This window comes from Meleagris gallopavo, chromosome 3 (assembly GCF_905368555.1).
Source record: "Meleagris gallopavo chromosome 3, MGAL_WU_HG_1.1, whole genome shotgun sequence".
Taxonomy (NCBI): Eukaryota; Metazoa; Chordata; class Aves; order Galliformes; family Phasianidae; genus Meleagris; species Meleagris gallopavo.
Genome location: NC_139406.1, coordinates 76,811,504 through 76,836,590, shown reverse-complemented (window position 1 = coordinate 76,836,590; position 25,087 = coordinate 76,811,504). Strand labels below are relative to the sequence as shown.

At 36.9% G+C, this 25,087-nt stretch overlaps 1 protein-coding gene across 1 annotated transcript; it reads left to right on the top strand.

Moving 5' to 3' along the window:
• The first annotated feature begins 5 nt into the window (after window positions 1–5).
• EIF3E (eukaryotic translation initiation factor 3 subunit E) lies at window positions 6–20,796 on the top strand. Its single transcript, XM_010709216.3, has 13 exons — window positions 6–163; window positions 1,753–1,867; window positions 4,282–4,399; window positions 7,401–7,443; window positions 7,903–8,007; window positions 9,199–9,324; window positions 10,575–10,699; window positions 11,427–11,553; window positions 13,054–13,155; window positions 14,001–14,110; window positions 19,504–19,606; window positions 19,823–19,957; window positions 20,629–20,796. The coding sequence occupies exons 1-13, from the start codon at window positions 74–76 to the stop codon at window positions 20,665–20,667; spliced, it is 1,338 nt and encodes a 445-aa protein (XP_010707518.2). The 5' UTR covers window positions 6–73; the 3' UTR covers window positions 20,668–20,796.
• The last annotated feature ends 4,291 nt before the right edge of the window (window positions 20,797–25,087 follow it).

The window sequence follows — 25,087 nt, the reverse complement described above, 5'->3', positions numbered from 1 at the left end:
CTTAAGAGAGGCGGTCACTGCCCGCTTCCTCGCGTGCCGGCGTTCGCTCCGCCTCTTTCTTTCCCGCACCAAGATGGCGGAGTACGACCTGACTACGAAGATCGCGCACTTCTTGGACCGACACCTGGTCTTCCCACTGCTGGAGTTCCTCTCTGTCAAGGAGGTACGCGCGTGCCCTAAGTGTGAGGGAGCCGGCTGTGGGGCGGACGAGCGGCGAGGAATGGTGTATCGGCGCCGGTGCCGGGTGCCGCCGGTGCCTCTGCCTCGCCCGGGCCCTGTGGGCGCGGCCCGGCCCTGCGCCGGCTCGGGGTGTGCGCTACGTAGGGAGGAAGCGGGGGGAGGGCGGGAGCTGTGCCTCGAGTCGCCGTTCGCTCTCCGTCGCTCTTTGGTTGTGCGGGCCGCCCCCCAGGCACGGCTGTCAGCGGCGCTGGGCCGTGTGGCCCTCGGTGTGGGCGGCGTTACTTACCGACCTCAGCGATAAAACGCTGCTGCTTCGGTTTTATTTTCGCGCTCAGACCAAGCGCAGGACCCTCCTTGTCCCATCCCTCTTTGTTTTCGTGAGTGTGAAGTTGGATCCACGTGTGAAACCTGGTTGTGCCAGAGTGCTTCAAGCTGGACTTGTATCAATCAAAATTACCTAAAGTACTTAGCTCCTATGTCTTAAAAAGGAAAGAAAATGTGCAAGGCTGCCCAAGTTTGGATTTTGAAGTGTGTGCTATTTTAGGTGTCAGAAAAATAAGCTAGCCCAACATGCATGCGTTGGGACAACCTGACCTGTCGAGTTCTTCTACCTAGGGTGTGGGTTTGGGTGGTAACGGTCATCTCCGGGGTGTTTCTTGTGTTCTGGCCTTTGTGAACCACTACAGGTTAAGCAGAGCTATTATTGCAGTGTGTTATCTTGGATATTCTTCAGTTCAAAGCTGAACTGAACTTCTCAAGTTTTGTGTCTGAGATATTGTGATGCGATGAAGTGTAACACAGCCTTCTACACATGCATGTTTGAGTTTTCTGGTAGTTCATGTCCTCACTTGAATCTTAAAGACTTGACATTCCTAATGTGTCGCTCAGTTATTACCAAGACCTTTAAGAACTAATTAAACAAACTTAAAGAAAATGACCCAACTACAGAAGCTCAATGCAGCTTGCCTAAGGTGTAGACATATTTTAGATTAAGCCGTACTACAACTCAAGTTTCATCTTGAGCATCTTTTCTGAGACTAACCTTGAGTAACTTGAGTCTACACTACTCAGAATGCTATACTGTGCAAAGCATTCACTGAACTTTCCCTCAGAGTTGTGCTTCTTTAAGTTCTGGGGCCAGAACAGGTGTGTTTTTTATTTGTTGGCTGGTTTGTTTTAAGTCTTGGTTAGATTTTTCATGTTGGATTCTCTTCCCTTTCTCCATGAAGAATTCATTATTTGCTTTGGCCCACAAAGTAGTACATGTACCTTCATTAGGAATGATCATCTAAAAAGGTGACTTGCCTTCTAACTACTCTTTTGAAGCTTCTGCATTCATAAATAACAGGAAATTAGCACTGTCTTACTGGCACTAGGAAAACAGAGACACTTCATGGTAAACCTGCCAGTTGACAGAGCTATCAGACTTCTTGAAAAACTGAGAGATTGATGTTTAAAATAATTTAATTGGACAAAATTCATAAATTGAACTGTTACAATAAAGGTAATTAAATAATTTGAATTTATAAGTGTTTAGCAGTATTCAAAGAAATCTGTTAATTTCTGTTTCAGATATATAATGAAAAAGAACTACTTCAAGGAAAACTGGATCTCCTTAGTGACACCAACATGGTGGATTTTGCTATGGATGTGTACAAAAATCTTTATTCTGATGAAATTCCACATGGTAAGTTGCTCAGTTAGTAAAGAAGTATTTCTATATTTGTTTAGCTTCAAAATTAATAGCTGGTAGTACTTTAATGTGGCACTCAAACTTTAGTACTGTTTTTCTTTGGCATTAAGGAAAGAATGCTTAATACTGGAACATTGCCTACTCCTGGTCTTAATCACTTGTGTCTGCAGATAAATGCTGCTTCTCTAGAGGGAGAAAGTCCAAATTAAATTGTTGTAGACACATGGAAACGAATGTTTAATGTACTATCATTAGGAAAAATATCTCCTTCTGCATGATTTTAAAAATTTAAGAAGAAAATGTTTTTCTCCCCCCCTAAGGTGTCATGTAGGAAGATAACTAATTTTCAGCTTAAATGATTCATGTTTGTTTTTCCTTTATTTCTTTTCTTTCATTGTATCTTTATTGTGAGTTTTATTCTTGATGCTCTTCTCTGAATAGGCATTTTACCCTGTTTACACATTTTAGTTCATCTTATAGAGTTGTTCACCTTTTTTTAAACTGCAGTGGGCTTACAGCTTGCCTAGTCTTCAGCTTTTAACTTAGGAGGAAGAAATTCAGGTGTTTTTGCTTATCTGGGTACAGGTTCCAGCTGTTTTGCCTGAGTCTTGTTCATTCCAGGTTCTTTAAACTAAAGACTCACAGCCCCTTTTGAAATATGTGGAACTATTAAGACTTACAGATGTTGGATTGAACATTTTGATCAAATATTTCGTATGTTAGCATGAGCCATTTTTTATAGGTGTATATGCAGTGCTCCATTGAGCTGATAGTGCCAGTTATGAGAAGGTCATGAGGGGTTTTCATTATTGTCATCCAAGGAACAGCTACAAAGATAGCTTCACCTTTCAGTTTCTGTTGGTTATAACAATCAGGTGATCTCAGGACTGTTAAATTCTCAAAGCTGAGAAGTTTATTTTTCTTCCCTTGCTCCAGACTTGCTAAACTATTGGAGAAGAATGTTACAGTATCAGTAGCACACCTTCAAAAGTAGTTAGTCTAATATTTTTCATCTGATTACAGCCAACTATTTAAGCAGGTTGTTAAGCTCTTTGATTTGAAAGCTCATAGCTGCACCTGAGTTGAATGAACTTGGCCTTTGGGAAAACTGCCATCATACTGGCCAACAACTTTGATCTTTCTAATGATGTTTGGCTTTGCATGCATTTTGGAAGCATAGGACTTACCTTAGTATCATGACTTATTTGATATTTGCCTTTTTTTCTAAGAACAGGAAGTAGCAGAGGTAACGCTTTCACAAGCAATCTGAGCAAATGACTCTTAGGTGAAACTTTCTATGCAGAGATAGCTTACATTTAATAGAATGTATGTATGTGCCATATCTTTTTACTTGCAGGCTTACTGACTTCGTTCAACTTTACAGTAACTTTTTGTTAAGACTTAACTTCTGCTAAGTATCCTAAAGCTAGTATACTTAGATGTCTTGCCTTCCATAATTACCTTATGATTATGCAGTCAGGAGATGTCACAGGGAAAGGAAAAACACTTGTTAGTAAGTTAACTGAATGTTCTTGTTTTTCATCTGTTTTTCCTCTTAAAATCTCAAGATTCTTCTGAAGGTGGAGATAATTTATCCTTACTGGAGTACTTCCTGTCAGGCAAGTTGCTCCTGGATTTAGTTTGGGTCACTATAATGGTATTATCCACTTTGGATATCCTCTACAAAAGAAATGATGAAAGAAGAGTTTAATAGACTCACTGTAATGCACTGTGCCCTGGTGTGTGACCCTCTCCAGTGGCTTTCTGGGTTCTGTTACATCCTAAGATTTGGTCTTGGGTTGTCTTTCTTGGATCTCATACATTTCTTGGCATGTATTTCCAGTCCTAAGGTGCTACTGTCTTGTCTTTTTTTTAAGCACATGGGCTGAGCTTTTAAGTATTCATTTATTGCACATGGAAGTCCTGGATGGCCACTTTTTCTCTCTAATTTCTCATAAAGAGTTCTGAGTTAGCATGTCATGTTGTTAAATATTTTAAAAGTGTACTTTTAGAACCTGGTTGGTTAGAGGAAAATCTAGTTAGTATCATGGCTTAGATCTTTTACTTTTTTCCCAGGTTTATTTGGAATGAGCAATGTTACTCAAGAAGAAGCACCTTTTTTAGTGGAAGCCCTAACATACCTTAGCTTGAACCAAGGCTAGTTTAGATATCTCCTCTTGGGTGGTTTGATTAGAACTGTGCACACTATGAAAGAAACCATATGGTAGAGACTACTTGTTAAGCCAACGAGTTCTTAGGTATCTCTGGTTTTGCGACTTCCTTGAAAGGACAAGCTAAGTAGGAATTGGAAGAAAACCTATTTAAATGTGCTGTCAGTACCATGTGATTACAGGTTAGTTTCTGCAAAAACTCAATCTGTGTGTGGAATGTTTTTTTTTTTTTTCCAGCTTTGCGTGAGAAGAGAACAACTGTTGTTGCACAGCTGAAACAGCTTCAAGCTGAAACCGAGCCTATTGTCAAGATGTTTGAGGATCCAGAGACAACAAGGCAAATGCAGTCTACTAGGTAACTTCTAATGCATTTTTCTCATGTTGTTGGTATCTCTTAAGTGTGTTGATGGTAGGGGTGCTGTCTGTGTAGCAACTGCAAGGAAAGGTGTTTTTACTTGAAGCAGTGTGAGTGAGTAGTGTTTGTGATGAGGTGTTTGAAGTTGCCATAAGCCGTTTACTCTTCTTGTTGCTTTTACCTGTTGTACAAAAATCATCTCCTTAACTAATGTTCAACTGAATCAAGTGTGGACAAGTGCCAGGTATTATTCAGTACAGCCTGGGTTTTTTGGAGTTGAAGTAAGGTTTGAAAAAAACTAAAATTACTCTTTCATAGTAGATCACTTATCTTCTTTATCTGCCTTCCACTGAAGGCTATAGAATGCTGTCTTTCCTGTTTTGAGAGGCTTTTTAGATGTGAACATCCATCTGGTGTTGTAGCGTGTGTTTCTTTCAGGCATCATTGTCCTCTTACTCTCTCCATTCCCTGCCTTGGACAGGCCAATTGGATGTGAGATTGTGCTAGGAATTGCTTTTTTTTTTTTTTAAAGATCTGTCCAATTTCTTAATTTGGAGAATAAAGTAGGACAAGAGTCTAAATACTGCCTGTAAGGACTGTGAGTTTTATGGTTGAAGCTTGATTAATCCCTGTGGGAAAGGATTTGGCTATTGTAGTTGAGAAAGTAACTGTGTGACTTTAACAGAAAGGTGGGTGGTATTTACTTAGTGGAAGTTATTGCTGGTTGTCTTTATGTTAGAGCCATTGTTATTACTGTTGTGTGTCTAACCCTCGTATGGAAAGCTCATCAGATCCTTTATTCAGCTTTCCTACTCTAGGATTCGAATAGTGTACCACATTAGATGGAACATCTAAGGCTCAACTTGAATTTGAAGGTGAAGCCAGTGCTTAGATCTGTTGTCAGTGAGCTGTATGCATCTCCTGGCATGGGAGGTTGTATTGATTCTGGAATTTTCTTAGAAAAGCATGAAATCCCTCTGAGAAGTCTTCCCAAAGAGAAGAGTTACCTGAAATAACTGAGGGAAGAACTTCACTAAGTGCAGATTACCATCCTTTTTCTCTTATTCCCGTCCTCACCCAACTTGCTGAGAAGTTTAATCACCCCTTTTGGCCTATGCAGATGAACAGTGTGCATTTTCTCTACTCAGCATGTTGTTTCCCGCATTTTTAATCTGATGTAGTCTTTATCAATGCACAAATGATGAGATGCAATGCATTGGGTCTCAGTACAGGAAACAGGATTTCATTAGAAATTGGTTAGCTTTCTAGCACTTCAGGGAGAAGCTTTATTTTCTCTTCTGATACAGTCAGAAAATACTTAAGCTTTTGCTGACAAAAGCATTGTCAGGGTAAGTAAACTCTACCTGATTTCTGTGAATATGCATGTCAGAATAGTTTCTGCTAGTCAGGAATACTAGTTTTTTGCTGAAAGTCCCCATCATTGGGCATCACTGGTCGAAATGGGTTTGATTGGACTGAAGTATCTGTCTAAAGAATGCTATTAAATTCTGTAAAGATAAATGAGAGAATCGCGAGGTTGGAATAAGTGACAACTTCAGATTCCTTGATTTCTGTGAATTTTTGTTGGTGACTTCTGTCAAACTCAGAGCTTTACATCTCAGCTTTTGAATCAGGACAAATGCTGTTCGGGGCATCGAAGTCTGGGAAATGGTGGAAAAATGGGTAAAAGAGGCTTTAAAGTGTGGGATGTTCTGCATTTATATTTTTTGTGCAGCTGTTTGAGAAAGACATGAAAGCTTTAGAAGTTCTAAAGAAATAGTCAAATAGTCAATATCCCTTATCCTCTCAGAATCTTCCACTGGAAGAAACTGATGATGCTCTTACAGTGCTTTTGCAAGTCATACTGAGGACTACAATACTTAGCTTATTTAAAAAAAAAAAAGATTTACTTTTATCAAACCAGATACGATTTAACTGTGTTCATCAAATGCTAGTTAAGCGGCTATTCAGGAGAACTAGGCTTGAGTCCTAGTGTCTGTCTCACACCATTGAAATATGAGTTCTCAGAAGAAGTGAAGTAGAGGGTACCTACAGGTATGGGGGGAACTAGAAGAGAGAAAATGCGACATTCTTTCAGTACTTTGATTATATGAACCACCTTTTTGCAATACAGAAGATAGTTTCTATTTGGCAATGTATTCAATTATGTGTATGAATTCAGTGTTGGTGCTTGTTGCCAGGTAATTGCAGTACATCAGATGAAAAACTAGAATGCTAAAATATCATTCTACGAGCTGATGAGGAACCTTTTCAAATACTAGACCAAAAAAGCTATTAATAAAATGAACTGTTTAATAATATCGTGTCTAAAACCCAGGGGTCATTAATAGAAGACTGGCTGTAGATAAACCTGTTTTTGTATAAAGGAGACTTGAATTTCTCTATTGTCATAATAAAGTGGTTTTTTTTATTATGCATGCTAAATAAAAAGGGGTTCAGAAATATAGTTGTATGTAAATGTTTAGAACTTAACTAATGCACAAATATAAACAGTTGTCCTGCAGATGCCTCTGTCTGTGGTAGAGGTTTGCTTACATGTTTCCAAGTGTTAACACTGGGAGAATTCCTTTCTGTTTGACTTGCTTTTTTCCCCCTTGTCTCTTATTAAACTCCTGACTGCTTGGGTAATTGCTATGGAATTAGAACACGAAAGAGAAGAGCCCTAAATCAGAATTAAATTTTCATACTAGAAGCTGAGAATGCTGTCAAATTGAAAATAATCTTCTACTTTTTCTAGATAGTAGTCGTTTTTGCTGGTAGTACTCATTTTAAACTGTTAATTTTAACACATAAAACTTTTTCATAATGGTAGGAATGGTTGCTTCACTGTTACTGCAGTTACTTTTGTACAGTCTCTGGAGGAGTATCATTCTAAATTAACACTAGGTGATTCTAATGGTTGAAGGCTGGTGTGCAGGGTGTTGCGTGGTGGCAATCAGTTTGTTTTGTGAAAACATCAGTTTTTATCTTTTTGTTTTAGGGATGGTCGAATGCTGTTTGACTACTTAGCTGAGAAGCATGGTGTAAGTGTTCTAATTGCTATATCTTTTGGAATTCAGTTCTAAACATCTCCACTCTATTTCCCCCACAGCCAACAACTGAACAGCTAGGTACTGCTGATTTGGCTTAGTCTCACTTGATTGTAGCTTGTAGAATACTTCAGTAATAGAAATTCTGCCTATTTGAATGTCTTTGAGTGTATGCTTTTATACAAACAAAAAATACATCCTTGTAACTAGCTGTGCCTTACTTTGTAAAGCAGAATTTCAACTGTTTTTCCCCCATCACGATCACTAAGTGTTGTGCATTAAAGTAGTTTTGTATAGTACCCACTGTTTACAATAACTTTTGAAGATGGTAATGGTTACTATTAAAGGTTTTCCAAAGCTACTGTTAAAAGGGGCTTGTAAAAAAAAAAAACAAAAAAAAAAACAACCACTTCTTCTTCCTATGAGGAAAACATTTTATTTATTTCTTTTCAGTTTAGACAGGAGTACCTAGATACCCTCTACAGGTATGCAAAATTCCAGTATGAATGTGGCAATTACTCTGGAGCTGCAGAATACCTGTACTTCTTCAGGGTTCTGGTAAGTTCTAGATGTGAATTGTTTACTCTGAGAGCGGTGAGCCACTGGTACTGTTTGCCCTGAGAAGGTGAGGGTGCTCCATTCTTGGAGGCATTAAAGGCCAATTTGGATGGGGCCCTGGGCAGCCTGGTCTGGTGGGTGGTAACCTTGTCAGTGGCAGCAGAGATGGAACCGGATGGGCTTTAAGGTTGCTTTGAACCCATGTCGTTCTGTGATTGAATGGAAGTTATCCTAAACTTTGTGAAATGTTGCTTGAGTAAATAGCAATAACTTTTATTTGATTGTAATCCATAAAGTAGCTTTGAGATTAGGTCTTAATGAAAATGGAGTTGAGAGTGACAGTGAATTGAATTATCTATCTAAATGCTGACAATAAGGCTGAACTCCTCTGTGTGATTTTGTGCTGTGTGTGTTTCATGGGCAGAGGGAGGAAGTAAGTTACTCAAGATCTGTGGGCAGATGTCCTTAATTCTCAGTGCTTTATTTCTAGGTTTAGCATTATTCTCTTATGTCAAATAATTAATTTCAAAACAAGTACTGTTTTTGTGCTGGTGATAGTTTTAATGTATATATATTTTTACTAAGTCTGAAAAGGCTTTTCTAAGTTCTGTGTGATGACAACCTATGAAGGAGCTATTGTAACTGATCTGTGAATAGAATTTGACACAATGACCTAGCATAACCCAGTCATCTATAAATCTAACACAGCTTCACCTCAGAACTGCAAAGTTAGAGTTGGTCTGGGCATTTCTGTAAGAAGTATGCTTTTGTTGCAGCATTAGCAGAAAGAGCTTAAGAGTATTAGTTCTTATGATGTGATTACCTGCTATCACAAGTTCTTAGGTAACCTGCTTTAAGAAGTTTGTTTTAATGGTTCGGAAGCAGTCTTGCATGGTATGAAAAACCTGAAACTAGTGGCTGAGCATTTAATTGAGATGACATTTAATTATTTTTTGTTTAATTTGAGCTGCAGCAGCACGGAGTCTTTCAGGATTTTCTAGTTTCTACTTCAGAAGTTTTAGTGCTGTTTTTATTTATGTATGTAAGTTGCTTTAAGAAATATATCTAAAGAGAGAGTCATGCATGTTTGACATTCTTTAAGTTAAAAATATGACCAGAAAATATCTAGCTTCTCTTTTTCAGAAGTTAATAATTAAAAAAATGTATATAACTCTGCTGTTGTTAAAATAGGTTCCAGCAACAGACAGAAATGCTCTGAGTTCACTGTGGGGGAAACTGGCATCTGAAATTCTCATGCAGAATTGGGATGCAGCCATGGAAGACCTCACAAGATTGAAGGAGACGATAGATAATAATGTAAGTACAATCTTGGTCATGTTAGTGAGGTGAGAGGTTAGAGGTTATTAGTTTTCAAATTTTGTTATGAATTGCTTAAAATCTCATTAAGAGTCATTTACTGTATTTCATTAGAGACGGTTGTGCATTCCTTGAATGGTGGTGAGAAAGCAAAAGGGTGCTGAAAAGGAAAAGGTGAAGGAATATGGAAGCCTTCTTTTTAAATGACTTGCTTTTCTTTTATTGCCTTGGCAAAAAAAAAAAAAAGACAGAGGTGAGAGCTTATAAGGAATTTCCAGCAAATCAAACCTGCTTCAAGGATGTATATGAGAGATTTGAGAGCATGGTATTGTTATGAGAAACTGCTACTTAAATTTCAGGGAGTTATACTGTTCCTTTAATGTAAGGAAGTAGATGTATGCATCTAAACTATACTCTGCCTTAAGGAAAACAATTTTCTTAATAAAAACTTCAAGAAAGCTTTTTATCAGAAACAGGTTTCAGTCAATTTAGCTTCCTTACCATGTGAGAGTTCGGATGGGCACCAGGAACATGAATTGAAAGAATAGGACTGCAGTACTAATCAAAGCAGATGACATGATTAAGAACTTATCTTCCTGTCTGTTGGGCTTCAGTGGTCATACATGAAATAACTAGGTGTTCTACTATTCTAAACCAGAATCTTAATAGCTTTGATATTTTTCTTCTCCTCCCAGAATTGTTCTTTATTTTGTGTGTCAGGTAAGTAATGTTAATGAGTTTTTGGAGATTTTTCTAATCTTTATGAACCTATATGGTTGTAATAGACACCGAAATTTGATTTAGTTAAACTCCCATGGCTTTTTGGTTAGAATTGTAGTAGTTAGCTGTCATGATCCCGTGAGTGATGATTACTTGTTATATCCGTTCATTCACAACATATTGCTTTCCAGCCCTTTGAATTGCTGCTAAACTTGGAACAAATCCAACAATGTATAGACTTCTTATTTGTGCTCTATCAGTTGGTTTAAATGAAGGTTATGTTCCTATTCTGTGGTGCTTCATCACTGGAAAAAGTCTATGGCAAACATTCTTGTGATGCTTTAGAAAAGAGGATAAACTAAAAGGGTAGAAAGTCCAAGCAGTATTCCTTCTTCAGCTGTGGTCTGAAGAACTAGAAACAACTCAGGATCGAAAAGGGAAGTTGTAACTTCAGATTGGTGTGGTGATCTTTTAAGAATTGAAATCTTAGTGCCTTTGTTTAAATCATTGTTGTATTTTTTTCTTTTCAGTCAGTCAGCTCTCCACTGCAGTCTCTTCAGCAAAGAACATGGCTCATCCATTGGTCCTTATTTGTGTTTTTTAATCATCCTAAAGGGAGAGATAATATCATTGACCTCTTTCTCTATCAACCACAGTAAGTTGTGCTGAATTGCTGGGATTTTTGAATCACTAAAGAAAGATGATTATGCAGTTTTATCCAACATTTTGAGTCCACAGCCTGAAGCTGTCTCAGAAGTTGTAATTATGCTTGCTTTTTATTTTCCATGTGTTTTTTTTTGGGGGGGGGGGGGGTGGGGAGACGGGTTGGATAATTTGTTCTTTTTCAGAGAGGCAGGTAGTAGAACAGTAAGATCTGGCAATATTTTTTCTGCTGTTCTGGAGAATTGAATAACTATGTTATAAACCCAACTCCTACTGCACCTTTTAGGGTGGTAAGGGAAGATGATGCCCTTTAGACTTACCTAGTTGGATTTTTTTTAAGATGCATTTGAAGAGGATTTTTGAGGAAAATCTGAGAAGAATAAAAATACAAACTGAAACACTACTGTTGTTTGTGAGAACTAAATTGTTATGTCTATATAATACCTAAAACAGATTAATGCTGAGAAGTTATCAGTAGTATATGAACTGTTCTGCAGTACTAACTGCCCTTTCTTTACTACCTGGTGCACTACTGTCTTCTGTCCCCAGCTAAAAATCATCAGAGTGTTAACAAATGTTGTAAATCATCTTTCTGCATTTGATTAAATGCACACTGCTGGCATATAGCATAAAAGATTTATGAGCTGTCTATCATAGGTGATATTTTGATGGAGAACTGTTATCTGAACTTTGTGATTTTTATTTTTTTTTTTCTTCAGGTATCTCAATGCAATTCAGACAATGTGCCCTCATATCCTTCGGTATCTCACTACTGCAGTCATAACAAATAAAGATGTTCGAAAGCGCAGACAAGTGCTGAAGGACCTAGTCAAGGTTATTCAGCAGGTAAGAACTAAAATCTAGTAGTTTTGTTCCTTTTCACTGAAATTGTGTAACTTTCTTTTAATGTGCTTGTTCTGGGACTACTTACACATTCAGTGCTGATTTGTTTTTTTTCTTATTGAAGTCTTTCATTGAGAAGTAAAATGTGCATCATTAAGTTTTGCTTTCCCTCTCCCTTGTAAGAGTAAGTGCAGAAAATTCAGCAAGATGCTTGAAATGGTTTTGAATCATAGAAAGTTTTTTCAGTCATCACTGCAAGGATTTTTTCATATGAAAGATACTGCTCGCATTTCAATACTGGTCTTTGTATGCTGATTTACATTCAAATTTGCATACCCTTCTTAAATGCTTCTGTTCTCATAGTTATGAGTAGTCATAAGATTTTACTGGAGAAACAAAAGGAACAAGATGCTTGGTATTGCCCTTGGATTGCAAGGGCTTCTGTCTGAAATCAGCATGGAACTTGTGTATGAGCAGTTAACCTTTAAACACTAATTATACCATACTAGTTTATATGTTTAATAAAGTGATACACATGTAATATGAACCTTACAGAGTAGATGACTGATATCAAATTCTGTAATATTAAATTTTATGGATCTGAAAGTTGTTCACACAGCGTAAGTCATAAATTGTTGGGACGGGGGAATAAAGCATTGAATAAAGTGGCTTGTCTGGTGTTACATGGCAGGCTGATATTAAGAGACAAGATATGAAGATTCTGCAAGTATTGAATTGATAGGTAGGCAGTTACTCATCTCTATTAAACTGAAAATATTATCCAAGCTCTTTCACATAATGAGCAGTAATTACTCATTGTGTACAGTGGTGTGTAAAACTAAATTTTGAACCTAAATATTGAAGTTTATAAATATAGTCCTTCTGGTAAGGGAAAATATTTTTATCTAACTGAAAGAGCCTTTTTAGTAACTTATTGAATCTGCTGGTGGTCTTACAAGTACTAAAGCTGATAGTAACAGTTGGATTTAGCTGTCATAAAGTGTTAGAGACATGCCAGAAGGTGTTGTATTTTCATCTTAATTTACACTCACAGATGTGTATATAATGTTTTTGCCTTGTGACTGAGTACCTTACGTAGTATCAAAATGGAGTACTTTGTATAGAAGTAGCATTATATCTGTAAGCCTTATCTTTATATCAAATGATGATTTAGTTTCAAGTATCAGGTATTTTGACTAGTTCTTGAAATTGAAATTTAGGAAGAATGTCTGTTCTTACCATATGTTAATAAACTAAAGTGCTTGATAGAAGATGAGTAAGAGTCACAGATTCTTTCTTAATCTGAAGGTTGCAGTCCTAAATGCTAGGACTGAAATTGCACTTGTGGTTATTTAATGAGACTATTAAAAAGCATTTGTATGGCTCTTATAAGAGAAGGATATAGATGTTTTTCCAGTGTCTAATTGTTTGAATGATGTATGTAATACTCAAGTGAACTTGAGTTGCAGTGATTCCTAATAGTGTTGTTTTTTATTTTGACAGGAGTCCTACACGTACAGGGACCCCATCACAGAATTTGTGGAATGCCTATATGTTAATTTTGATTTTGATGGTGCACAGAAGAAGTTGAGGGAGTGTGAAACAGTAAGCTCTATAATTCTACTTCTTTCTTTGATTACAGATCTGTATGAAATTCTCAAGAGCCAGCTAACTTACTTGAAATTTGAACTCAAATTCCATTGCCAGTGTTTTTTTTGTTAGCTTTAAGATTATATTTAGTCAGCTCCTAGAGCAAAAAGTGAATAAGTGATTGTGCTTCTGGCTGAGCTTCAGCTTCTCACTTAGTGTTAGTTTGAAGAAAAGGGTGGCTTTACCTTCTGTTCTGAGAAGTGCTGCGCTCTGGGATGGTGACATTAAAAAACATTGTGAAATCAGGATAGGTTAAGTGTATATTCATGTAAAATGAGTGTAGTTAAGATAAGCAGTGCTTGGGTTGGCTAGTGTAAAAGTTAATGCTTCTCACAACTGAAAACCATTGTCAGTTCTTAATCTCTTGACTCTTTTCGCTGATACTGGTTACCTTATTTGATAAGAACGTTAGTAACTATTCACTGCTAAGGGCTGGTGATCCTTTTATCTGAACTTAACATGCACAGTTGTACTACTAATGAAGCTGGCTTGTACGATAAGAGAAGACAATGAGAAGTCACTTAAAGTAAGAGTAGAGTAGTTAGGTTTTATGCGGTACTTTGGGGGTCTTCAGTGTAGAGAGAGACCGTGTTCTTTTTGGTAACCTCAGTTATCAGGTTAGTGTGTAATGTTAATTTAGCAGTCTGCATTAAAATGAATCTGCAGACTTTTGTCCATCATGGATTATGCTGAGAACAGTTTCTAACAGATGGTGCGTTCCATCAATAAACAAGATGAGTGACAAAAAATTACTCTTTCCATGTTTGTTTTCAGTGTTCCTCTTCTCCTTACGCTTGCAGGTGCTTGTGAATGATTTCTTCTTAGTTGCCTGCCTTGAGGACTTCATTGAGAATGCCCGTCTCTTTATATTTGAGACTTTCTGTCGCATCCATCAGTGTATCAGCATTGGGTAAGAGAACTCTTTTATACAGCCATACAGATAAATCATTTGCAAGTGAGATTGACAAACAGCATAAACTTTTGTAGGAAAAATGTTCAATCATTAAATGTAATGATTTTTCATTAACTAAAACCTGATTAGGTAGTTGCCTTTCTAGATTTACAGCTCTAAAGTGATGTGTTTTAATTATAGGAGTCATATTTTAAAGCTGTGTTATTTTAATGAAATTTTACACAAATTGTCTTTATTCTCCTCCCTTCTCCACCCAACCAAGCATTCATTTCTGCATACATTGATACAGAGTGATAGTATTGAGTAAATCATAGCAAATATGGTAATTGTTTACTTAGGCATAGGTACGTCAATCAATTGTCTTAATTGTTTGTCCCTTGAAAGTGATTGGAGTTTTATTGCTTTTTTTAATTATATCTTGTTTCCTGTGCGCTACTGGAATGATTAAGCAATGATATTCTTATAGGCAAAGATGTCTACCATTCAAACTAATATTCTAAAAGCAGGCTTTTCCAATACCTTTGTTGTAAATTCTAAGCGGAAAAATGGTGTTATACATGTTTGAGATCCTGCTACAGTTGGTGTATGCCTCCATTCTCTGTAGGTCCATGTCACATTAAAATTTTGCTGGGGGAGCTCTCCAAGTCTCCAAACAGCAGAAATCAGAGCTGGTAAATCGATCAAATTCAGTGGAGTCTTGCTTTGGACACCCACTAGTAACAAGTGGTGTTTGTCTGGGCCTCTGAAGAAGCTGTTTAATGCTTCTTGATCTTAAAAAATAGAAGGATTTGACTGAAAACTCTTTCAAAATTTTGTAAGCTTATTGAAAAGATGACTTTTTCATAAATTTTTTTAGTAGGATAAGCCCCAAAGATTACTTTCATAGTGTATCAGGAAAATAATAGTATTTTGTTAGGTGCTTAAAGTAATTGAGTTCAATACAAAGGTTGGTAGAAGGTGATTTTTTTGAGAACTTAACTCTGCTGTAATGTGTTTTAAGCATACTTAACAGGTAGTAAACTGAACTAAATGATGCGAGCAGAACTTTTTTGTACTTACATGCATTTCTTTAAGGAGACTAATACTTGAATCAAAGTACTACACATTTAGGGATAAAGGGACTTTGAAATAAGAATTTTGGAAGAATATCTACGTAAACTAAGCTCTGTAATGGTTGAGTTAGAGGAATGTATAAAACCTCATAGGGTCTTGCTATCTCCTGCAAATGATTCTTCTTACTGTGAAGGCATACATTCTTAATGAAGTTAGATGTTTACAAAGAGAAGCTTAAACTAAAGGCTAAATGTCATTCGTAGAAGTTTATTGGACATCAGATTGTAGAAGAGATGAGTAAAGAGCCTAGAAGATGCATTTTAATGCATTGCAGGTGTCTCTGTCGAAAGAAATATGATTAATGATAGCTAAAATAGTGAGGTTTGAAGATTCAAAGTATATGGCATATTATCCTCTACAGAGTATTTATTGCTTTATGGTTCATACAGTTTTGTACCACAAATGATAAAAATATTTTAGTTTGTTCTCATTGTGTGGTTTAGAAGTAGAGGTAGCAGTGTCTTTATTCCATAATTGTAGTGATGTGTTCTGAGGAAAATGATAAATTCAGTTAGGTGTGGATATTGCTGGTGTAATATCATTTCTGGTGGAAATGATTCCACGTCATGTGGAATCAGTCATCATTAAGGAGATTGTTTTCATAGTGTTTAAAATGATGGACTCAAGCCTTAAACTTCTGCACAAGTTGTGACAATTGTTAGATTTGGGCTTCAGTGGGGTACGTAAGTATTTCTTGGTGCATTCTAGGCTTAGTTTGAAGGAACTGGCATGTCAGAATGCTTTTATTAAAGATTGGCTGAACAGAGTTCTTGCATTTTTCTCTCCATGAGCAATTTCAACTGCTATTTCTGTATATTAAATATATTAAATTACTTATATTAATGTCCTTATTAAATAGGCGGCTTATTTGATATCTCTAACTACATCTGTTAGGCAGCTGATACTTTTTTCCAAAGGACATAGTTTCCTTATCAGTTGTAACTTTAAATTTATCAGTGCTAAATCATCCTGTAACTAGTTTACTGTTTAAAATGCCATGTTTAGCAGGGGCTAATAGATTAAATTATTTCAGAATGTGATTTGATTAGTTTGATATGCCTGTATTTAATTAAAGAGCTGAGTATACTTTATTTCTCTTCTGTATCTTATCTTTCAGTGCACAGAACACAACAGGTCTATTTATATATGAGGCTGTATGGAAGTTCAGTAATCTTTCTGTTTATGCAGAGGAAAACTTAAAGTAGCATTTCTTCCAGCATGAACCAAATAAGTAAGCCTCCTATTAAGACAGAAGAGTGGAAATATTCTAGAGAGCTTTTTTTTGAACAGCATGTAACATGATACAGTAGACAGGAGTACTGTATACGTGCATATTTAATAGCACAGTAGAAGAATGGTGTTTGTAATGTAGTTATAATTAGGATAAGTCTTCAGTGCATTTAGTTTGGAAGGATTGAAAAAATGCTTTCTGGCTGTGTTACTTTGCCAGAGGATTATCTCGTCAGCGCTGCGCATCCAGGCACTTTAAGTTGGTGTTGGCTGCTTCAGTGTGGCCTGTGAGGGGACTCTAAGCTGGAGCCTAATTGTAGCAAATATGAAACTGGGTCATCTTTTATCTTAAAGGTTTGATAAAAGTCTTAATATTACTACCAGCATTAAAAGCCCTTTATTTTACTGAAAGATGACTGTTCTGTTACCTGTTATTTTATATTTAAAATCTTAAGTCAATTTAAATTTCAAAGTTAGAAGTTCAGGTAAGTTTTCTTACATCCTTCTCTGCCCTCTGTCACTTTCATTATGTAACTTTGAAGATTTTCAAGTGCATGTTGGAGGGAGAAAAACCTGCACAGAAGTTGTACAGAGGTGTGCTATATGCTTGTCCATATAACTGTTTTAACATACTTGCTCAGTTTCTTCAGAGGTAGGCTTATTTTGTAAAATACAGACATGGATAAAGCAATTCATAGCTCTTAATCGTCTCTTCGAGACTAGAGTACAGGAGTGTAGAGGATATAGGATATATAAGACATCTTGAGGTTTGAAGAACTTCCTAGGGCTGTGACTATGTTGGTAAATAGTGGGTGCAAGAGGATTGGATCTACAGAGAAAAATGTGTTGCTTGGAAATTTGCTGGCATCCATATTCCATGTGTTCTGCTTAAAACAAGTTATAATTAGAGTAAAGTAGGCTTAAACCCATCATAGTAGTTAAAGCTTGCTTTATTCTTTGAGTGCATCTTAACTTTCTATCTAATTAGAATCTAGTTGTCAGTCTGGTTTTGATCATAGTTGTCACTATACAATAGGAAGTTGCCACCCACAATAGGAAGTAGGAATGATTGGTCTAATTTCTTGTACATATATGCTAATGAAGACTACTCTGTTAACAAACCTTGTCTTCATTGGCTCTTGAGAAAGGTACAACTTATCTACTAGATGATGTGAAGCAATTAATAGCTTCTGCTCTGAGTAGCTCTTCTCTATAAGCCTATGTTGCACCTACACCCACTCCAGCACAGAGAGACTGTAAGTTCGGGGGGAAAAAGTAAAATCTGGGTGCTGTGGCTTAAAAGTGACCACTGGAAGTCATTTGATTCAAGTCTGTGCACCCAATCACACCTTGGTGCATGAGCCACCTCATCTTACGCTACCCACATCCTTGCCTACTTGATTCTTGATTGTCTCCAAAGTTGGAGTGTCCATAGCCAAATCACTAAGGTAGGTAACTTAATCCATGAAGTTGTGGCAATGGTTACTTCGTGTGGTCATCTGGAGGAGTTATTAGTAGGATTCTAATGAAATACCTCTAACAGAGAAATAGGAGAATTCCTTTAGTTTGCTCTCCCCTATTCTTTCACTTCTTACACTATTCTTTCAATTTAGACTCTTTGTTTAGAGTCAAGTGCTTAATATCACAAATTCAAAGACTTGGGAGAAAAAAAAATGTAGCTTCTTCCTGCTGAAACTTCAATATCCCTTGCTGCTTATATACTGATAATTCCACAAAAATTTTCTGTTCTTTTGCTTTGTCTATCATAACTCTCTGTAGTTTTGAAGTGCACTACTGATTAAAAGTTCAGATGAAATAGTAGCAACTATTTTTGGATTTTACTTACCCTTTCTTTGTAAGATTCCAGGTACCTTGTTGTATATTTGTTATTTCACTGACTGAGGACACTATTGAAGTTACTTTGATTTTTCTCCTTGCTTCATTTCATAGTCTGTGACAGAAACGAAATTGGAAGAAAGTTAAGAGATAAGAGCATGTAAAAGGAGAGACCATATAAAGAAGAATCAATAGGTAGTCTAGCTATGTGGACTGACTAATAATTGATAGAACAGTAATTAGTATAAAATGAAAATTGCTTTTGGGTTCAGAAAAATGTTTTAGCAAGACCCTGTAAACTGGTGAGAAACTGACCTCTTGTACAAGTCCAGCGTAACCAGCAGGGTTTTGGTGATGCCTGCAGCCCTTACCTCACATTTGTCAACACAGTCTGGAAGCTGATGGAAGAATGAGCATTACAAATAAACTCTAGGAGCCAAATGCCAGCAGGAAGCTGGAGGAGTTGGCTGCGAAACCACAGGGAACACCATCAGAGGGAATTATTTCTGGATAAGAGTGCCTGTTTCATTAAGCATTTTCCTTTCTCCGTTCTCCTCCTCTCCTAGTCACCCTTGAAATTGCAGGATACTATAGTGTATCTACATTGAATGCATGATGAATATGTTGAATCTTTTGTACCAAGCTGTGTGTTCTTGTGGCCCTTGTTTCTGGAACTTCAAAGTTCATTGGTAGTTGTGAAACAGTCAAACAGCTTTCTGCACTGTTTACTCTTAAAATGTGGTCCCTGTTAGGGTTTAAAGAGTAAAAGGAATTCAGTTTTTTCCCTTATAGTAACAGTTGCTGTTTTATGTTGTGGTGAGACTACATAATAGACAATTTTTCAAGGAATTCTCATGTAGGCAAGCTTTAATAGGAGTATGTAGATACAAGTTAATGATAAGATATGGAGTAAGCATGTACTTCAAGGAATGAATTCCTTATTCAGAATATCCAAAGCATTTACAGGATTTTTCCTTTTTGAGGAGGTGAAAAATACAAGAAGGGGAGGAAAATAAGGATTGTATGTAGGCTTTAAAGTTATTTCAATTGAAGAAAAGTAGGCTTCCCAATTATATAAAAATATTGAAGAAAAGCCTTGTTCTGTGCCAGGTTTTGTGCATTGGTTTAATGCATATTTTACAGGCTCTGAGTATATTTATCAACATGAGAAAGGCCATATTTCATCTTTTGATAAGCCTGTTATCTTCTAGTATGTTGGCAGATAAACTAAATATGACTCCTGAGGAAGCAGAAAGATGGATCGTCAATCTAATTCGAAATGCACGATTAGATGCCAAACTGGATTCAAAGCTGGTAAGGCTGCATGCGTGGATCCAAGTGGCTTCTTACCTAGAAGCACTGTGTTCCAGTTTGTTTTTCTTTGCCCACGAACTGTAGTAAGCTTCACTACTGTGTTTTGGCTCTGTGTGAGAGAGAACTTTTGTAGAAGCTCTGAAAGCAGAGCATTAAAATAAAGGCTTGTGTACTCTGAATGACTGTTAAATTTCCTGTATCCTTGTTGCATTTTAGGGCCATGTAGTTATGGGCAACAATGCAGTGTCACCTTATCAGCAAGTGATTGAGAAGACCAAAAGCCTGTCTTTTCGTAGTCAAATGTTGGCTATGAACATTGAGAAGAAATTGAATCAGAGTGGTAGATCAGAGGTCAGTATGAGTTGTGTTTTGTTTTTTTTTTTTTTTCTTGAATGTGAATGATGTTAAAAGTATAATTCTGATCTGCTCCTTAGTTCCTCAGGCTTACTTAATTCTGGTTCTGGTGCCAAAAGTTAACAAATTGACCAAATTGCCAAAAGTTGACAAATGTTTATTTCTTACAGCAGTTCTTGTTTTTTTTCTCTTGTTTCTTCTCACTACAAAATAGAAAAAAAAATGAATGCCTAATTATTTGTTTCAGTCATTTGATTATGCTTTCTTTGGATAGTCCCTTTCACCATCCAAAAACACATTTTAAGGAGATGACATGTATGAAAATAGCTAATACCTTTTGAGTCAATTATACTTGAATTACTCTGAATATTGAACACAAAGTTAAATCACCCTCTCCATCACACATTGGTGCTCTTTGACAATACTGGGTTTTGAGACAGTGTTCCTCTGACAGTGTCATTTGTGATACAAGTATTTGTGGGTAAGTATTATTGGAAGAAAAATGAACAGCGTTGCAGGCTCAGGAGTAGAAAATATGTTGGTCAGCCACCAGTGAAAATGGGGAAGTTGGCAAGTTGATTCTGTTAAGTGGAAGTTGTACGAAACTTAATGGAAGAAGAAATGAGTACTACGTATTTTTGACTGATGCTTATTTCATTTGTTTTTAGGCACCTAACTGGGCTACTCAAGACTCTGGATTCTATTGACATAGTTCTGTAGTGGGAAAATTATCTGCTTTCATTTGAATGAAAAGCATATGATAAGTATGTAACTTTTGAGAAGACAGTTGTTTCATCTTAAAATTATTTGAATAAAATTGGCTACTTTTAACTCTACCTGTGTTATCTCTAATATTTGTAGATTAGTACTTCAATTCTATTGTACTGGGGCTTGTTAGTATAATACTATTCTGGAGCATTTTAGATCAGTTTGCAGGACTTTACATGTCACTTCTGTTTTTACTTGCCTTGTACCAAGGGATGTTATGGCTTTCAGATGGCTCTAAATTTATAAGCAGGGAATTTTATGTGCTGCTATTTTCTTCTACAAAAGTTGCATTTAAAAAAAATGAAGAGCATATGGTATGAACAAGTACCAGATCAGAATCTTTTTCTATGCTTCCACATTCATCACGGAAGCCTGTCATTACTAATGCGTTTCTAACATACACCTCTTGGAAAAACCTAGCATTGCCCATATGTAAAATGGTTTGGGTAGGCACTGTACTTCAGAATTATAGATTGTTCCTGTTTTCTTGCCTGGTTTTGAAGACTTTTGAAGACTCTGGGAGTGGCACTTTGTCAGCACATACGCCATTCTAAAGGTGTGGACAACAAGCTTGGTAGGTTGAGAACTTATTTTTTGAAGACAAAGTTCTGAAGATTCATAAAGCAACCAATTAACTCTGTATTGTTTGACTATTGTAACTTTTAAAATCTATTTTAACATGGTTTTCTTCAGCCATCACTTCAGTGTTTTGTTTTGTTTTTTTTTTCTTAGCACCTCTTTTCTGCAGAATATAGCATAACATCTCCCAGGTCAGATCCCTAAAAAGTATCCTGGGTTTTCTGTGAAGTACAAACTGATTGATCAGTGAGGTCAGTGCAAGTATAGGAAAGGAAGAAATGGTATCTGCACAATTTTGCTTTTAAGATTGGGGGTGGGGGACGTGATTTCCTTTTACTGTGCCACAGTCACGTACTAATTTCTTAGCTCTTTTTGTGAAGTTCTGGTACTGACATACATGTAGCAAGTTGTTTTAACTCGCCCACTCTCTTCCTACAGTATTTTCCTAGCTAGTTTTTTTCATCTTTATTTAAACTGAAGGACTTACTGGATAGTTAGTAAGATGCCAGAGCTGGCAAAAGGTGAGTTGTAGAACTCATTGAAAGAATGGCCTTTGTACCTTGTGACTTGATCATAACTTCTTAGAAAATATTTAGTAGCAGTTCTGACTTGGATTATTTCTGTTCTGTTGGTCTTCTCTGTTACATGTTCATCTCCTTGCATAAGAATAACTTCATGGCCTCACTTCACTATGAAGAGTATTAAATACTTAATTTGGCCTAAAGTATCAGTTAAGTGATGAGAGATACTGTAATAGAGTAGGAGTCTAGTGAGAAGTATTCAGGCTTTTAAATCAGCTTGAAGTTTCTAAGTTGGATCACTTTTTTTTTTAAACTAATCATATCCTATCAGTGATGGCTCTTTGGTTGCTTGAAGTTCTGTTTCTCAATGCTGCTTCTAAGAAAGGATTAGCTAGTACAGCTTTTCTTGTGCAAAAAGATTTGTTTTCAAGGTGATTTTCTATCTTACTTGAACACTAGTATTTTGGCACTGACAGCATGCTGATGGCATGCCTACAGAACTTTTGGATGCTCACTAATGTGCAAGTTTAGCCTTCATACGACTGATTCATCAAAAACAGAGTTGAACTCAATGACTCCCAGAGGTCCTTTCCAGTCTAAATCATTTTGTTTTAATGTGTCAGATGTATTTGTATGTGTACTAATAACTTTAAAACATACTTCATCTTTAATTCAGCAGAATATGTGTAGTGGTTTCCAGTAGATGGTTAAATCTGACTTATCAGTGCATTACAGTCTCTAATCCTGTAATATTTTGGACTTTTTTATTAAGTATAAAGGAATATTATTGACAAATGAAATCTTCTCTTGATATGATACAAGGGATGGAACACCTTCCCTATGAGAACAGGATGATAGAACTGGGGCTGATCAGCCTGGAGAAGAGAGAGCTTCAGGGAGACCTGATAGTGGACCTTCAACATGTAAAAGGGTGCTGTAAGAGGGAAGGGGACATTCTTCAGCAGGGCCTGTTGTTTCAGAACTTGGGGAAGTGACTTCAAATTAAAAAAGGGCAGATCTTCCTTAGATAGAAGGAAAGTTTTCTACAATAATGGTGGTGAGGCACTGGAAAAGGTTTTCCAGGGAGGTGGTTTGTGGATGCCCCGTCCTTAGAGATATTTAGTCTTGGCCAAGCTCTGAGCAACCTGATCTCCATAGATGTCCATTTTCATTGCAGGGGAGTTAAACTAGGTGACCTTTAAAGGTCCTTTCCAACTCAAGTGATTCAATCATTCTATAATTTTGCTTTAATAAACACTGCTTATTGTTCTTATTGATGCCTCTCATCTCATGACTGTCAAAACAATTTTGCTGCCCTGATGGAAGTTAGCAGTTAATGGTGAATTGTTCTGGTCTGTACACACTATTACAGAAAGCTGTTCTACTGCACAAGGATTCACTTTGCTAATGTGTGGGATTAGTTCCCAGGATGAGAATGGAGGGGGAGGAGGCTGGGGCAGAATCAGAGCTGACGATAGTACTTGGTATTGTTGTTTCCTAGAGCTGAGCGTGTTCTTCATCTATGCTGAGCTTCTTGCTGTTTCTCAAGTTTTCTCTTGAGAGTGATGAAACTGCAAAGTGTAAATTTGTTCTAAATTATTACAGTGCCAAGCTACTAGCTTTAGAACAATCCAAATCATGTAATAGCTTTGTTCTGTTTGATAATGCAATCACAGTACTGTTGTGTAATAATTAAAGTACTTTAAATGAGATAAAATTTGAATGATTTTTTTGTAAACTGAGGGGAAATGACCCAGGTACAGCTTTACTTTTGGCAGTAAGAATTTCTTTGAGTATAGTCATTCAGTTTTAAAACCATTTTGTCATGTTACAGCTTCCAGTTGTGTTTTCTGACCTTTCATCTTTCAGATATGCATGTACAAGGAGGTGTGTGCATACTGTAGCACTGCTTAAATTCTAGAAGTATGAGCCTTCATGAGATCCACTGCTTGCTGCAGTGAGTTTCAGTAACGTGTCAAACTCAAATCTTCACAAAGTAGAGTTGTGACTGAAACAAACAAAACTAGGAAGCAAAACATGTTCTCAGCCAAAGGGTGAAGCTGTCTGGAGCATGTGTTGCAAGAAGCTGGCAGTAGATGAAACTCATTTTAAGCATGATAATTGCAAATTCCATCATAACTTTCTTTCCATTGACTAAACTTTCGAAATATTAGTAGTGATGTTTTATAATCCAAGAATAGTTGCTCTCATCCTTAAGTTACATGATAAAATCAACTTTTTGTGCATCTTCTGTTTCACAAAAATAGCAACTGTCTGAAGGAGTCCTTGAAAGGGGAAGAGATGAAGAACTTTTAAGATTTCTTTTTGGAAAGAGAGTCAAAAGAAAGAGGAAAAAAACAGGGGAGGGGAGGTGGGGGAGAAGGAGGAAGACCGAGGATGGAGTCTTACTCCTGCAAGGGCATTTTGAACAAAGCTATTTTTTTTTTTTCCAGTATACTTGTTGAGCATTTACAATGTTATGTTGTCAAGTTCTGTTAGTAGAAAAGATTAGAAAAGATAGGAAAGTGCAAATCTGTAAAGCTGTGATTTTTTTTTTCAAGGATTAAGTTGTCATTTTTTGAATTTATGACAGTTTCACAATGTCTTCTGATGGCAGATAAACACAGAAATAACCCCTACAGCATCCATTCAAGAATTCTTAAACAAATATGGTTCTGCCTTAAATAACAGGCTCCCTATAGCAAGTACAAGAATGGTATGAGGATCTCCCAGTGTACAAATTATGTTCTTTCCCTGTCCACTAATTATCTTACTGATAATTAGTATGTTAACTTTAACAAGCAAAATCAGGTGGCTGTGAGCTGTGTCAGCAGCTTGGAAAGGCAGGTGTGTAGAAGCATCATGAGGCTGTATTTTTCCTGTGAACAGGAAAGGCAATTCTTGTATTTCTTGGAATAGGCACATGAAAGGAGTTGGAAAGCGTAGTTGGCACACTGCTGGAAATCTGACTACACTTACCTTGTGCCTTCTGTGGATGCCTTGGTGTACCATTTTTGTAAGTAAACACAGCAGCAGTGAAGAAATACCTGCCTCCTCATAGCAAAATAATGCAGCCAGTGGGTATCATTATGGCTCAGTACTGAGAACAAATTGTGGTAAACTTGCATAGGAGATGCATGTGAGCTCTCTACAGACATGTTTGTGAATCCTGTATCCTATGAAATGAAGACAACTGGGAACAGGAGCACAATTACAAAAATACTTGTTACCAGATCTTAGCGGCAAGCTAACAGGGTAT

Bases quoted from the DNA above. Each gene is read 5' to 3' on its own strand.
- EIF3E (XM_010709216.3), top strand. From the start codon at position 74: ATGGCGGAGTACGACCTGACTACGAAGATCGCGCACTTCTTGGACCGA. The intron at 8,008-9,198 runs GTAAGTTCTAGA...TTGTTAAAATAG, and splicing joins TGTACTTCTTCAGGGTTCTG to GTTCCAGCAACAGACAGAAA. The intron at 19,958-20,628 runs GTCAGTATGAGT...ATTTGTTTTTAG, and splicing joins ATCAGAGTGGTAGATCAGAG to GCACCTAACTGGGCTACTCA.